This window comes from Rhopilema esculentum, chromosome 20 (assembly GCF_057945365.1).
Source record: "Rhopilema esculentum isolate cy_ngs chromosome 20, ASM5794536v1, whole genome shotgun sequence".
Taxonomy (NCBI): Eukaryota; Metazoa; Cnidaria; class Scyphozoa; order Rhizostomeae; family Rhizostomatidae; genus Rhopilema; species Rhopilema esculentum.
Window position 1 is genome coordinate 8,034,923 of NC_142834.1, and position 12,748 is coordinate 8,047,670.

Sequence of the window (12,748 nt, forward strand, 5' to 3'; positions counted from 1 at the left end):
ACAATAGCACCGATTTTTTGTTGACAACTATCACTGACAATCAGTAGAACCTGTGACATCAAGGGTCGTGAGATCCCCGAAGTCGTTTCTTTAGATATTTCACACTCTGGAACTACTGTGAAGAAATTATACGCATGAAATGCACCAAGATTTGAAAATGCACCGTCCCTTAGCATGTGCCTAATTTTGGTATCAATATGCTGTTTTGATTAGAAACATACTGTGAATTTACTTGAAAGCCAGTGGCAGACACCTGAGGCAGCCGCCCCCCAATACTTTAGAGGACACTGGTCTTTTGTTCAAAAACAATAGGAAATGTGATGTCATCTTAATAAAACAATAGGCTTGCCCCCCCCCAATATTTGAACAAGTGGAAGCCCCACTGCTCTTTTACTGTAAGGTAACCCGTATTGTTTACATTTCAGGCTACGTCACAGCTGTAGTAATTCCCCCGGGAGCCCGCAATGTAGTTGTCCAAGAAGAAAAGCCATGCGCCAGCTTTTTGGGTGAGTTACACCTTCGTATGCGATATTGTTCGAGTATATTTCTACTCATCTGCTGGGCCATCTTATTTCTCGTCTTTATTGTTTTTATTACTGGACGTCAACTTGTTTGACCACTTAATCAATATTCCTCCTATGACGTAGTAATGTTCTAGCCCATTCATTTCTTCTTATTCTTCATTCACCAATTTTTCATGGCGTAATTCTTCCTGTAGGCTATTGAAATGTGATTTCATGTGTCAACGTAAACTAATGTGTTTCGCCTCTGATACTAGGTCAAACCATAGCACGGTCTAGCTTTCGCTTAACTTTTCTTCAGTCACCGCAATCTGTAGACCAGCCTCGTGAAGACAAACAAAATTATACTTGATATAAAGCATTTCTTTTTGAAGTCGGATATTCTTTATGTCCCATGTAATCTAAAAGATATTTAATTGACTGATCTTAGATCGACCAAAGCACCGCTCAAACGCGGTTTGTCTCTTACAATGTCATCAAAAAATATAGCTCTTTTTCATTTCTCGGTTTTAACCAGTAATAAATTCGCCCTTTATCGTACAACGAGACAAAAACAAAACGGACCATAAGCTTTTGTATACTTTGCCATCTTAATAGCAGCAAAAGCAAAAAGAAAAGCTTAGAGATTAGAGAACGAGGAACAGTGTGCCTAAGATATTAATGTCAAGGAGCCAGCTTAATACCTGTAACACCAAATGTTCATCTCTTAAGAAGCAGGCTTAATTTATTTAACTCAGTTTTTTCCATTTAGTCTCTTCTGTGGTGTAAAACTGTTCATAGCAGTAAGAAAACCCAATTTGCTAGTCATTGTCTTGTAGAAGAACTCTGTAGGACATTTAAGACTTAATTGTACTTTTGGTATAAGAAGAACACTCGTGCTAAGAATAGCTTTTTTATTGTAGCACTCAAAGGTGACAGGGGAACGTACCATATTAATGGAAACTGGAAAATAGAGTTACCAGGAGAATTCGATATCGATGGCACTATTGTGTATTATCAAAGGAAAGGGACACAGGAGACGTTTTTTGCCAAGGGGCCAACAAAAGAGCCACTTCACATTATGGTGAGCAAATATTTTCTGTGCCCTAGTTTTGCCAACAGTAGTGCTCGAGAAAGGATTTAACGTCATACACAGTGGATTTATTTGGAATAAACACGCTGACTGCCTGGGGGCATTTCAATACGTCTTTCAACACAGAAGAGATACCACACCCCCAAGCCAAACCAATTTCTCTCCTTTGCAAGGAAAATTGTTTAAGTTTTGAAGGAAGCTAAAGATTGTCTATATTTTAGATTTGAAAGAGATTATTGAAAGATATCGTGGGTTGTCTTTAATGCTTTGATGGGTATTTTACGTTTTAGGTACTCTTCCAAGATTTCAATTTCGGCATAAAGTACAGTTATACATTACCTCTGAAGAGCAACAAAACAGATGTAACAACAAAGGTCATCAGACAACCCCAAAGAGGATCTTATGGCTGGATGCAGGGTCCTTGGGGCCCGTGCTCTGTCTACTGTGGTGGAGGAATAACACGGCGCAGGCCTTCCCGCTGCGTACATATCGATGGTAGTAAAGTCAGCCTGGTGAGCAATAGCTACTGCTCAGGAGCCAAAAAGCCACCAGTAGAAATGAAGACATGCAACGAGAAAAAATGTGGAACTGTGTAAGTACTGCTATGGTGATGTTGCTTTTTGGTTTTATTTCTTTGGGAATTGAAATACATTCTTGATGATGGGAAAAAGAGATTGGAAATGGAAGATGATGAACTATGAGATAATGAACCTTGATTTGATCACGAGATCAGATCCTAATCACTTGATCGTCTTTTATGTTACTACTTGACGTCATTTTGCTAACAGATTGAACAAGCTTATGCCACTTCATTCGGCACAGTAAACACTAGTAAATTGCATTTTTACATTTAGTGTAAGCAGGTAGCTGGGTATGCTTGGGGATAAGTTAGTAACACTGATAAGCAGAGCTTACCATTTTTCAAAAAAGTAGTCACTAAATGTTTATTTCAAATTTCTGCAGATGGGGCGTTGGTGCTTGGTCATCATGCAGCAAGACGTGTGGACTGGGACGAAAGTACCGAACTTCGCAGTGTGTTAGGCAACAACCCGAAACAGGTGAATGGAAAAAAGTGTCATCGAAGCACTGCTCTAAAGACAAGCCAGTCACTCTGCAAATCTGCGTCGAAAAATCTTGCTTTTTGAACTGGAAAACTGGTCCCTGGTCAAAGGTAGAGCATGCTCAATACTGCTTCCTTATTTAATGTATGGTACTCTAAGATCAATTAGCCTGATATTTTTCTTTGTATAGCCGTCTTTCTTTGTTATTGCTAATAAAATAACTGTGATCAAGCACCAGGGCAACCTCAGATCTTCAGTGTCAACTGTAGATAACACGCGCTTTCTATTTCTGCGGTAGGCGCGTAATTTGCGGGAAAAAACTCGATTTCAGCTGCTTTTTCAACGTATCAACTAACCCAGGTCAAATCTAGCCGAATTTTCATTGACCTGTTTGGAAAAATTTTCAAACTGTGTAATTAAATTTTGAAAGAGCTGTCTCCACCAATGCTAATTTAGGTCTAGGAATAAATAGCTCAAGAGGGCAGCCATTTGGTGATACTTTTATAAACGACAGGTTATTACTAAGACGAGAAAGGCTGACATTATTAAAAGCAAGTTTTAGTAATTGCAATTTTATTATCTGCATCCGCCATCATATTGCAAGCTATTATCGAAGTTGTTAGTGATTTCAAAATAAGAGCACATTTAGCTATCTTGGTTGTATTTTGCACTGGGAACAGCCCAAGGTCTGTCTCATCCATATCACATCATTGATTAATCTAAGATAATCTATTTGTACGCTATTCTTCTACACGACCCAATTCAAAAACTCGATTTTTACCTAAACAAAAAATGACCTAACTTGTCTCCGTTTAGTTATCCACTGCTATTGTGCAATGTCATATTCACAAAGCCACGTTGTAACAGTTTGAACTATTTGAATGGTGTTTTGAATATGTAATCTCTTAGAGTGAGTTAAAGAATATCTAAACATCCATCGTGGCTCCCAGCAGTTGAATGCTACTGTTTTACGATGAATTAAAATGTAAAACTGATCGGTACACATTGAATTAGAGTATGTTTGGCTCTTTATTTCCCATTACATTTCTCCAAAGACGACAAACAATTCTTTCCGGCGCCCTTGCTTCATTTCTTCCTTATCTTGCAGTGCAATGCACCATGCGGAAAAAAAGGCAGTATGAATCGTGAAGTCTCTTGTCCGCTTAAGAATGCTTGCCATATTTCAAGAAAACCGAAGCCAAGCAGGCCATGTGTCACACCGCAGTGCTCTTACGCTTGGATTTCTTCAAAATGGTCACAGGTACATTTTCAAATCTATATTGCTTGAACCTTTCTTCTAATTTCGGTATCAATCTTAGGAAATCATTTTTATCATATATTTGAGGAACCTGGTGCATAGAGCCAGGTTCCTTAAATAATTAGTTTGAGCCAGTTCTAATTTATCTCTTTCTCCAAACCTTTCAGTGCTCAAAATCATGCGGCATTGGATTTCAAACCAGAAAAGTAGATTGCAGGGAGACATATTCTCTAAACGAAAGTGCAGGCATGTGTCAAGCAAGTCTGAAGCCCCACTCTAAAAGAAAATGCCCTGATCAACCGTGCAACAAAACAAGCACAGCTTTGCCAACAACTGTGACTAAGCCTCAAACTACGACCGGTATTCCTGGTGCTCCAGAGGCTGGTACGTAACTTTACCTAAGCAAGGATTCTAGTATCTATTGTACATGTATTAGATTCGTTGTGTGATAGATGGATCTAAAAATCTTTTCAGTTTCATTGTCGTTTTTTACTTATGGCTAAAATCACTCCGCGCTTGTTACCTGTGTAAGAATATAGAATCAGTAAGATTTTAAAAGGCAACTTACTATGCAGTGCGTTTGCAAGAGCTACTGTATTTATCAAGGTGTTGTATAGCTACAAGGATAAAAGCACACAAGAGGCTCCTTTTTGAGAGGTTAAGTACTACGTAAACGAACAAGGAGGCCCTAAAAACTTTTTCCCGGTTACTTTTCAGTAATAACAGCAAACCCCCATAAAGCCCCTCCTCTTAATAACTGGGATTTGGTATTCCTGATAATTAATTTGTTTTATTTTCTTTTTTACTATAAGCTTGGAGGTGAAACCTGAATAAGTTGGCCTTCAGGATTGTTCATACGAGCTGTTAAGATTATTGATAAGGTCTATTTGTCAATTTTAAGGCAATCCTCTAAACAACATAACAACGAGAAACTGTATTGCCTTCTTTAATGACGTGTATGACGTTTGATGAAATTTAATGACTTTTAATGCTCTGTCCTTTCGATGTTAATTCACTAAAACTTGCTCTTTCTTTTTTACAGCACCTGTTCTGGGAGTAGAAAATTGTAAAAAAGACAAGCTTGCAACATGGGCTTGCGAAATCCTTACAGACAAGCATTTTTGTAGCAATAAAAAAGATGTACTCAAATGCTGTGAAACGTGCAGGAGAAAAATGAAGTATTTTAAGAAATAAAATTTCTGTAAATACCGCTTAGGTGTTGCAAATTTCAGGTAAATTTGATCAATCTACATACCATCAAAAGACTGCTTGTTTCGATGAAGAGTTTTGGTTTATGCCCCTAGGATACTTCATTTTAGATACTAAATAACACGTGGCCATGACAATATTTTTTTGGGAAAATGTTTCCAATGTGACATCTCTCTCTATTTTATACCTTAGTATTGGGATACACAAACCCCTAAGATTTATCTCAACCTAGACTTGTCACAGTGCAAAACAGAATTAGGCTCTTTCGTTGTCAACTCGTAGTGACAGTTTCATAAGTGTGCTAATGAGCTAATTACGTTATCCTGCGCTGAGGCACCTTGAACTGTTTAAAATAGTATGTTTCGAATCTAGAAATAATAAAACCCATTTGCACGAATACTTCGAAAAATGCTTGCTCTCTCTTAGCATCTTTGAAATGATTTCCCTGAAATTTTAGTCAAACAATAGCATTGTATTATTTTGATGGTATCAGTTTGATTCAAATTTACCTTAGTTGGTTATTGAAGTTATCTGTTGCCAGTCCAATGCTACTTTCACGTAAACTTGGCTGGCCCTTTCGACTTAAGTATTCGACGTTCACTTTCTTTAGCTATCCATTGTACAGTGTAGATATTCCCTAGCTGTTTTTGTGTACTGTAATCGGGTCGATTCTTATACTGCTCTTTCTAAAAGACCGAAAATTTATCGCTTGGCACCATTACGATTAGCCCTCCTATGGATCGATGCCAAACGTTATGAAAGAGACCTTCTCGAGATTTTGATTCATCACGCATCATATAGTTTATTGACGTTATTTATAGGAGGACGGAGCAAGTGGGGTTAGTTGGTTGCATGAAAATATGCTAATATTAGATGCTACTCTAATATCGATTTTTTTCGATGAAATCGTTGATAATCAAATGTTAAATACCTATATTTATAAATCTATAATGTTGATATTTTATGGTAGAATATATTTTTTAAATTTAATTATATTTACCACGTAGTTTTATAAGTGAGATTTCTGGGATCAAAAAATCACATGATTAATATTATTCTCGTTAAGGGCGACTTAAACTTCCCTTTCAAGACATAGTGTACTGTTTTTTGAGACGTAGATTACTATAACGTGTAGGCCATCTTAAAGTCTGTTTGAACGGTATCAACGGCGGGCAAAGAAATTTTTGTTCTCCCACGTGCAACCTTTGGGTTTGTGGCGCTTTAAACTACTTAATCCACTGATTTCAAAACTATTAATCGCCTGTCCCTAATCTTAGTCTTATAAAGAGATTTATTATACTTTCTGGTTTTCAAGTAACCTTTGAAGAAAATAGGCAAGTATTTCGGTCGACAAAGTATGTTTGTCAATACAAACAAAGAATGAATTCACTTTGTACAAAGTACAGAATTGATACATTAAGAGGCTTATTAAGGCTGTCCAGTTCGAGTATGTCAAGCATCCAAAATATACCAAATGTGGGAAAAATTCACATTTATGTTTAAAATTTTATTTTCGGTTGAGGCTTTGACATTGCTTCGCGCTCTGGGTTAAACCCAGTATCTTTAGAGTTGCGAAATAGAGTAGCAAAGAAAATGAAAGTAGCAAACTGTTTTTTTAAAAGCCAGATTCCCTTTCCATCTAGTTGAACAGCTTTTAAGACAATAAGGTTCGAAAGATTTCGTCGAACAATTACCAATATTGTAGTACAGTTTTGTGACGAGCCACATTTGTTGTTTGTATTCCCTGTATCTCATTTAGAGACACCAATCCTCTTTTTCATGGGAATGTAAATTGTTTAAACAAAGTTTGCAAAATACCCACAAACAGATTTATAGTTGGCCTTAGGAACTTTTTGACTTTAGACTCCTTAGACGTATTATCAATGATCGAAGGATCGACTGTTTTGTATTGAGTGCTTTAATTAGGCTTGGTTCAACAAGTGACTTTGATTTGTAATTACATTACAATATGGAATTTTCACTGGTAATATCTGTTTCTTTTTTGCCTACCCTTGAGTTTTAACCACATGTGGCATTCTTCATTTCACAAATAAGTCAAAGGCGAGTAATATTAACTGTTTATCGTGTTATTTATCGAACAAACGGCCGTGACGTCATACAAAGTGTACAGTGACTCTTGTTTGAGCTTTAACGAAGAGCATAGAGGCAAAATGAACAAATGTTGTATAAAATGATGGTAGCAGTATTGTTCTATCTTATTCACCATTTGACAAAAGTTGCAGTAGAATAGACTCACTAAACGTTTGTGGCATGATCGAAACTTTTCTTTGAGATCCTTATCCAGCAGTGTTTAAAAGACGTTTACAAATTGTTTGAACAAATTACTTTGATGATTTTAAACAGGTTAAAAGGAACCTAAGCTGGTTATGATACGGGTGACAATTGCCCAGCTAAACCAATTTACTACAACAGTTCTATGATAAAACATTCAACACAGCCAGGAGGGACAAAGAAAGAGTGGCTGGAAGATGGGCTACAAATTAAGGGATTTTATGGAATGCAACAGCCAGTCCAAGATAACATTATGTTATATGGAAATCAGTCCTCGTTCCTTACAGGAGGAAATTTTAGAGGGTTTGTTGGGTGTAAGTAACCCCTTTTTGTCCTACGCTGCCCTTAATCATGAGCAAAACTTGAAATTTGTGAAATTTAAAGGACATTCTGCCATGAATAGACACAAAATAGTGATATCTTCTTGAGCCTTGTTTCAGGTGCCTGCTGAGGGGAGGGGACCTCCTCTAATCTAAATCCAATCCCTCCCCATTGAATACCTTGATTGTCAAAATCCAATCCCCCCCCCCCTATGTGTAGTAGGATGCTCCCCAGATCACATGACCTTTTATAATCACGTGACAAGTACTATTTAATCCGAAGCTTTGTAAAGCGTAGTTCAGTTATCTTCGTAACCTTGTTCAGTTAAGTTATAAATCTTGAATGATTATCAAGATATGAAAACGTAAAGAGTGTGTTTCCTTGCTCTACTATCTCATTAATGTAAATAGAACACCTCTCACATATGAACCTGCTTGCCAACAGTAGAAATTTCTCATCTGGGTAGCATTGGTTTTTGTCAAAAAGTAAATATGACCTTAAGGGAAAGGTTAGGCAGTACTGGTTTAATCATAACTTTCAATTCTTTAACAAATAAGGCAAATCTTCAGAAGGGAAAAAGTTTACATTTTCCTAGGGGGCCTTGATTAGACCAAAAATGCTTGATAAATGACAGATCCAAAACATAAGGAAAAGTCTTAAAATCTGTACTAAATCTGCTGGATTGCTCGCGGGATCAAATCGGGTTTTATCTTTGAGACCCTCAAAGGCCTTCAATAAAAAAATATCAGTCACTTACATATCTCGAAGACCAACTGACATTTATATCTATCACAAAGAATTGACTTTACTAGTTCATCATAAATGTCTTTAAAATTGGTATGATTTCTGTTAGTTTGTCAACATTGTATTCAGCTAACTCCTTGGCTGCTTCATTCTTTTCATTGTTCAGAAGGACAGTCACTTTAAAAAAAGATAGAACTGGGGTTATCCATTGGCAGTACTAAGTTTAGACAGTGCAAACCAAGTTAACTACATATTGATATAAATCAAGAAGATAAAATCCCATAGTTTGAAATTGTTTTCCTTGATTAAGAACATGATACACTTACTAATTATTTTATGACACATGTCATAATCACCTTAAAATATTATATCACATTTATTCACTTTCACAACACCAGGTTTCCAAAAAGCTGTTCCAGTAAAACAGGGATGTCAAAGCATGGAGTGGATGGGGCAGGTTGCTGGTTCCTGGTGAAACTTAGCAATTTTTATTTCATTCGCTATTATTACCCTTTTTGTTGCTTTTCTCCCTTGCCTTATAACTTGTATGGCCTCTCTGCAACAAAGGATTGCACAGTAATGCCACTATTAATTTTGCATTATTAATACTACTTTAATATAATACTATCAATATCATATTAAATTATTATTAGCAATATTACTTTTAGTTAAGCATCTTCATTGAAACATTTTCATCATTTTTTGTAATTGATACCCCCAACCCTGCATCACCACTTTTTAATTAGATCAGATAAAATTGCTACCAAGACTGATCTTGTGCTTCAGGTATCCCTGCAATTATCATGTTCTATAGGATATCACTCATCTCATGTAGCTCTGTTATGGGGCAATTTAAAAAACATTTCATTCCGGTTTAAAACTTTTGCAGGATAATGAAACAAGTTTTCAAGATCAAACAAGATGCATGGAAGAAAGACTATCTAGCCATGAAACAGACATTATCTTAGGAAAAAATGGCATGTTTTCCTCCTCCAATCTAGGTAACTTATGTAAAAAAATTGTTATTGTAACTTGTTAATGTTTGAAAGAATAAAATAGAAATTATTGGATGATAATTTGGGAAGCACGGTAAAGCATAATTTACTAAAGAGAACTTACTTGCTCCTGCACTTTTGCCACACAATATATCATGTTTATCATCACCTACAATTATAATATTATTGGGATCTGTATCCCACTTGGATGCTATATGAAGCAGTGCTGCAGGGTGTGGCTTGACTGGCTTGAAATCCCTTGTAAGGATCTACAAAAAAATAAGATTTTGAATTTCTGGTAGTGTGTTAAAGGCATTGAGTCATGGTAAATAGGCCTTCTCTATAGGGGGCCATTTGGTTTCAGCGTGATCGCCGCTGTTTCATGTGATATTTGCATCCGTTGTTGACAACTTGCTATTGATGAAAATTGCTTTGTCAATCAGTATGAGGTGAGTTCATGTGACCAGTCTCAGGTCAACCAATAGCATCACAGTCATGAAAATCATGACTCAGCAGATTTTGGCACTTAGGGTATACCCAATCCATTTTATCATGACTCAATGCCTTTAAGCATGTAAAACACAATTTGCTACTAAGACAGCTAAAATATTCTGTTAATCTTCCTTGCTCTTTTAAAAGCTGACCATTCAGAATAACTTATTTGATTGATACCACTACATATAATGGGATGTCTCAAGTGGACTCTGGTAAACTCTGGAATGTAAGCAAACAAACAAACAAACAAGTGAGCAGAAAACATTCAATAAGAAAAAACAACACAATTACTGCAAGTTTTATAAGAAATGTCAACTTATTGTAAGTTTTATTACGATGGCATGGCTCTAAGTTTTTCAACCCATTTAATGCGTAACATTATATCATATTGGCACGGATCTTAGATTTTTTCATAGCAAAAGCTTTGTTGGACCCCCTGCTATCTGTTCCTGGAAAAGCAGCATCTAAACATGTAAACCCTGTGGAAAACATCGGTTCATCCTGTCAAAATATTTCACAAGAAAAATAAACAATCAACTAACGATTGAAAATAGCTCGTGTGCATCTGCACAAACATTATCCGTAGCGCATTTTTCGAGAAAGTGTTCAACAGCAAGGGTGTTGTTACGCGTCACCAGGGCTAACTTAGGCCTGAGGCTTGTTTCATGGAGTAAAAATGTAAACAATTCTTCTATTCCTGGCTGGAGCTCCAGGCTTTTTCTTCCTTCTTCTTCAAAGGCTTCAATCGTTTTCATAGCATTGTCCTTTTCATTTCCAACTAAACTATCAACGTGAGCTAATATATCAATATTCTTGTTTATACAAAGTTGTTTTCTCAACTTCATGAAATCCAAACAGGGAACTGTCAGAGTTCCATCCATATCGAAAACTACTCCATGTAACTGTTTCGTGGTTAAGACGGACATCTTCACAGACCGGAGCACAAGATATTGCTTTAAATGGAGCAAATTTTTAGACCACGCTCGGTTTTGCAACATCGCATTTCACAGTAACTTACTTAGGCCGGTTGGCATCGCGTTTTGTAAGGAGACTGGTTTGGAGGTCGAGGGTCATCTCTCAAGACAACTTGCTATTCAAAGACCTTCAACGTGAAAACATAGAAGTGGAAATACGTGCTACTTGGAAAATACGGCCTTTCACTCACAAGAATGGAAATCCAGAAAGAAAACAAACAAAATTTGCTTATCGATTGTCTTAGTACAGCCCACCTATTACTCTTAGTACAGCCCACCAATCACTCTTAGTCTTTTTGCTTACTTGGCAGAAATTTGGCGGGAATTTTCTGCTTACGTTTAAGCTAAACGTTTTTTGCAAGAAACTTTGTTCTAAATATTTTTAAGTGGGTTTTTTGTAAATTCTCTCAAGTTGCAAAGATGGAATTCAAACTGTCTGATCTATATAACGAACTGAAATACAAACATTTTCAGCGGGCACAAATTAATTTTCCAAAAGTGTTCTACTATTTCCCATAACAAGGTCTTTTAATAATAAAAGCATGTTATCCCTCTTCTTTCAAGCCTCCTTCGATAAATAATCGATTAAGAATGCCTAGAACGATCTAGAATGAAAGCGCTTATTACCATGTAGTTGTACATTCAGGTATATCTTCGACAACTTTTTTTCACATTTATGCTAAATACCAGGTCTGTAAAAGAACAGGGTTTCGTCCAAAGGCCCATTTATCCTTATAATTGAAATCATTTCAACCAATTTCAACAATGTATTTATTGTCACGTGATAGTCTTTTCATACGTTTGGCAATCCTAATCCAAAAATTTGTGTTGTCCCTGAGCACAATCTTTGCATATCAAAAGACCACACGTTTAAACTCTTAAGAATGATGAAATTTAAGGGATATCTTTGCTTGCAAACCGTGTAAAGATTACCTTTTTCTGGTCTTTTGAAGCTGCTTTGAAAAACACATGGTAAAAAAAGCCCACCATCCAAAATGGAAGCAGATTCTTTCGAAGCTAAATGGAATTAACTCAGTGTCCGATCAGATACCGTAATCAAATGAGCGGTTTAAACCGTACGCACGGTTTCAAATTAGAATATGTTTTATAAGCTGCTTGAAAGAGTATAACAGATTTTATTAAATAAATTCATTAATTAGGAATCTCAGCAGTAGGTCATTTGGATGGTTTGCGCCGATGCGTATATTTCATTTTCCAAGAACTTCTTATTTCTAACTGAAACATTGCACTTAATTAGCTGGCTAGACATAAAAAGATTTTATCTTTATTTGATTTGATCCTAAGATGAATTAACGCTTTCAGAAATCAAATTTCATTACAAACTTGCAGCTTTGAGAGTCAAAAGAGAATTGAAGCCGTTTCCTGATCAAAAGAACAGACTTTTCAATAGAAATTCGCATCTTGTGCTTATGTTATATCGCTGAAACATGGCAACATAGCGCCAAATAATAGGGCATAAACACTTATATAAACATGGTAAGAACACCTAGTTCATGTGCTTTAGGATTTAATACAATATCGATCGAATGATAAGTGTAGAGATTTTAGATACACAATTTCTTCAATTCTTAAACAAAAGCCTTTAAGGTCTACTATAAAACTTCATTTGATTGTCTTCGCCGTTGTCTATTTTCTGCGCGTTACGGCGTTCCTTATTTTCGAAAATTTATCTTCTTTATACGTCTAGAATACGTGCTACCGTGGCCTTTCTCTTTTTTGCATAAGGCTGACTATCACTTACTCAGACAACTAAGACACCCTAAGAGGTAAAAGAACAATGAAAAG

At 36.4% G+C, this 12,748-nt stretch overlaps 2 protein-coding genes across 3 annotated transcripts in view; one reads left to right on the forward strand and one right to left on the reverse strand.

Annotated features, from left to right (window-relative positions):
• LOC135687762 (A disintegrin and metalloproteinase with thrombospondin motifs 17) overlaps nt 1-9,469 on the forward strand; it is a 29,257-nt gene extending 19,788 nt beyond the window's left edge. The window contains exons 17-24 of the mRNA XM_065204402.2: nt 426-506; nt 1,424-1,584; nt 1,884-2,185; nt 2,557-2,764; nt 3,763-3,915; nt 4,080-4,296; nt 4,955-8,949; nt 9,368-9,469. Coding sequence (XP_065060474.2) covers nt 426-506; nt 1,424-1,584; nt 1,884-2,185; nt 2,557-2,764; nt 3,763-3,915; nt 4,080-4,296; nt 4,955-5,106 — 1,274 coding nt within the window. The 3' untranslated portion in view covers nt 5,107-8,949; nt 9,368-9,469. The remainder of the gene's footprint in view (nt 1-425; nt 507-1,423; nt 1,585-1,883; nt 2,186-2,556; nt 2,765-3,762; nt 3,916-4,079; nt 4,297-4,954; nt 8,950-9,367) is intronic.
• On the reverse strand, nt 8,439-12,034 carry LOC135687765 (uncharacterized). 2 transcript variants are annotated; one of them, XM_065204407.2, is made up of 3 exons: nt 11,876-12,034; nt 9,598-9,742; nt 8,439-8,655 (listed from the first exon to the last, which is right to left on the reverse strand). In XM_065204407.2, exons 1-3 carry the CDS (start codon nt 11,930-11,932, stop codon nt 8,543-8,545), a joined length of 315 nt encoding a protein of 104 aa, XP_065060479.2. In that variant the 5' UTR covers nt 11,933-12,034; the 3' UTR covers nt 8,439-8,542. The 2 variants fall into 2 exon arrangements, with proteins under 2 accessions (XP_065060479.2, XP_065060478.2); XM_065204406.2 differs by lacking the exon at nt 11,876-12,034 and adding an exon at nt 10,511-11,150.
• Between the last annotated feature and the right edge of the window lie 714 nt (nt 12,035-12,748).

Excerpts from the sequence above, each read along its gene's own strand:
- LOC135687765 (XM_065204406.2), bottom strand. The coding sequence starts at position 10,966 with ATGTTGCAAAACCGAGCGTGGTCTAAAAATTTGCTCCATTTAAAGCAA. Across the intron at positions 9,743-10,510 it reads CACACGAGCTATTTTCAATC|ATCCTTACAAGGGATTTCAA; the intron begins GTTAGTTGATTG and ends ATTTTTTTGTAG. Across the intron at positions 8,656-9,597 it reads TGGCAAAAGTGCAGGAGCAA|TGACTGTCCTTCTGAACAAT; the intron begins GTAAGTTCTCTT and ends CTTTTTTTAAAG.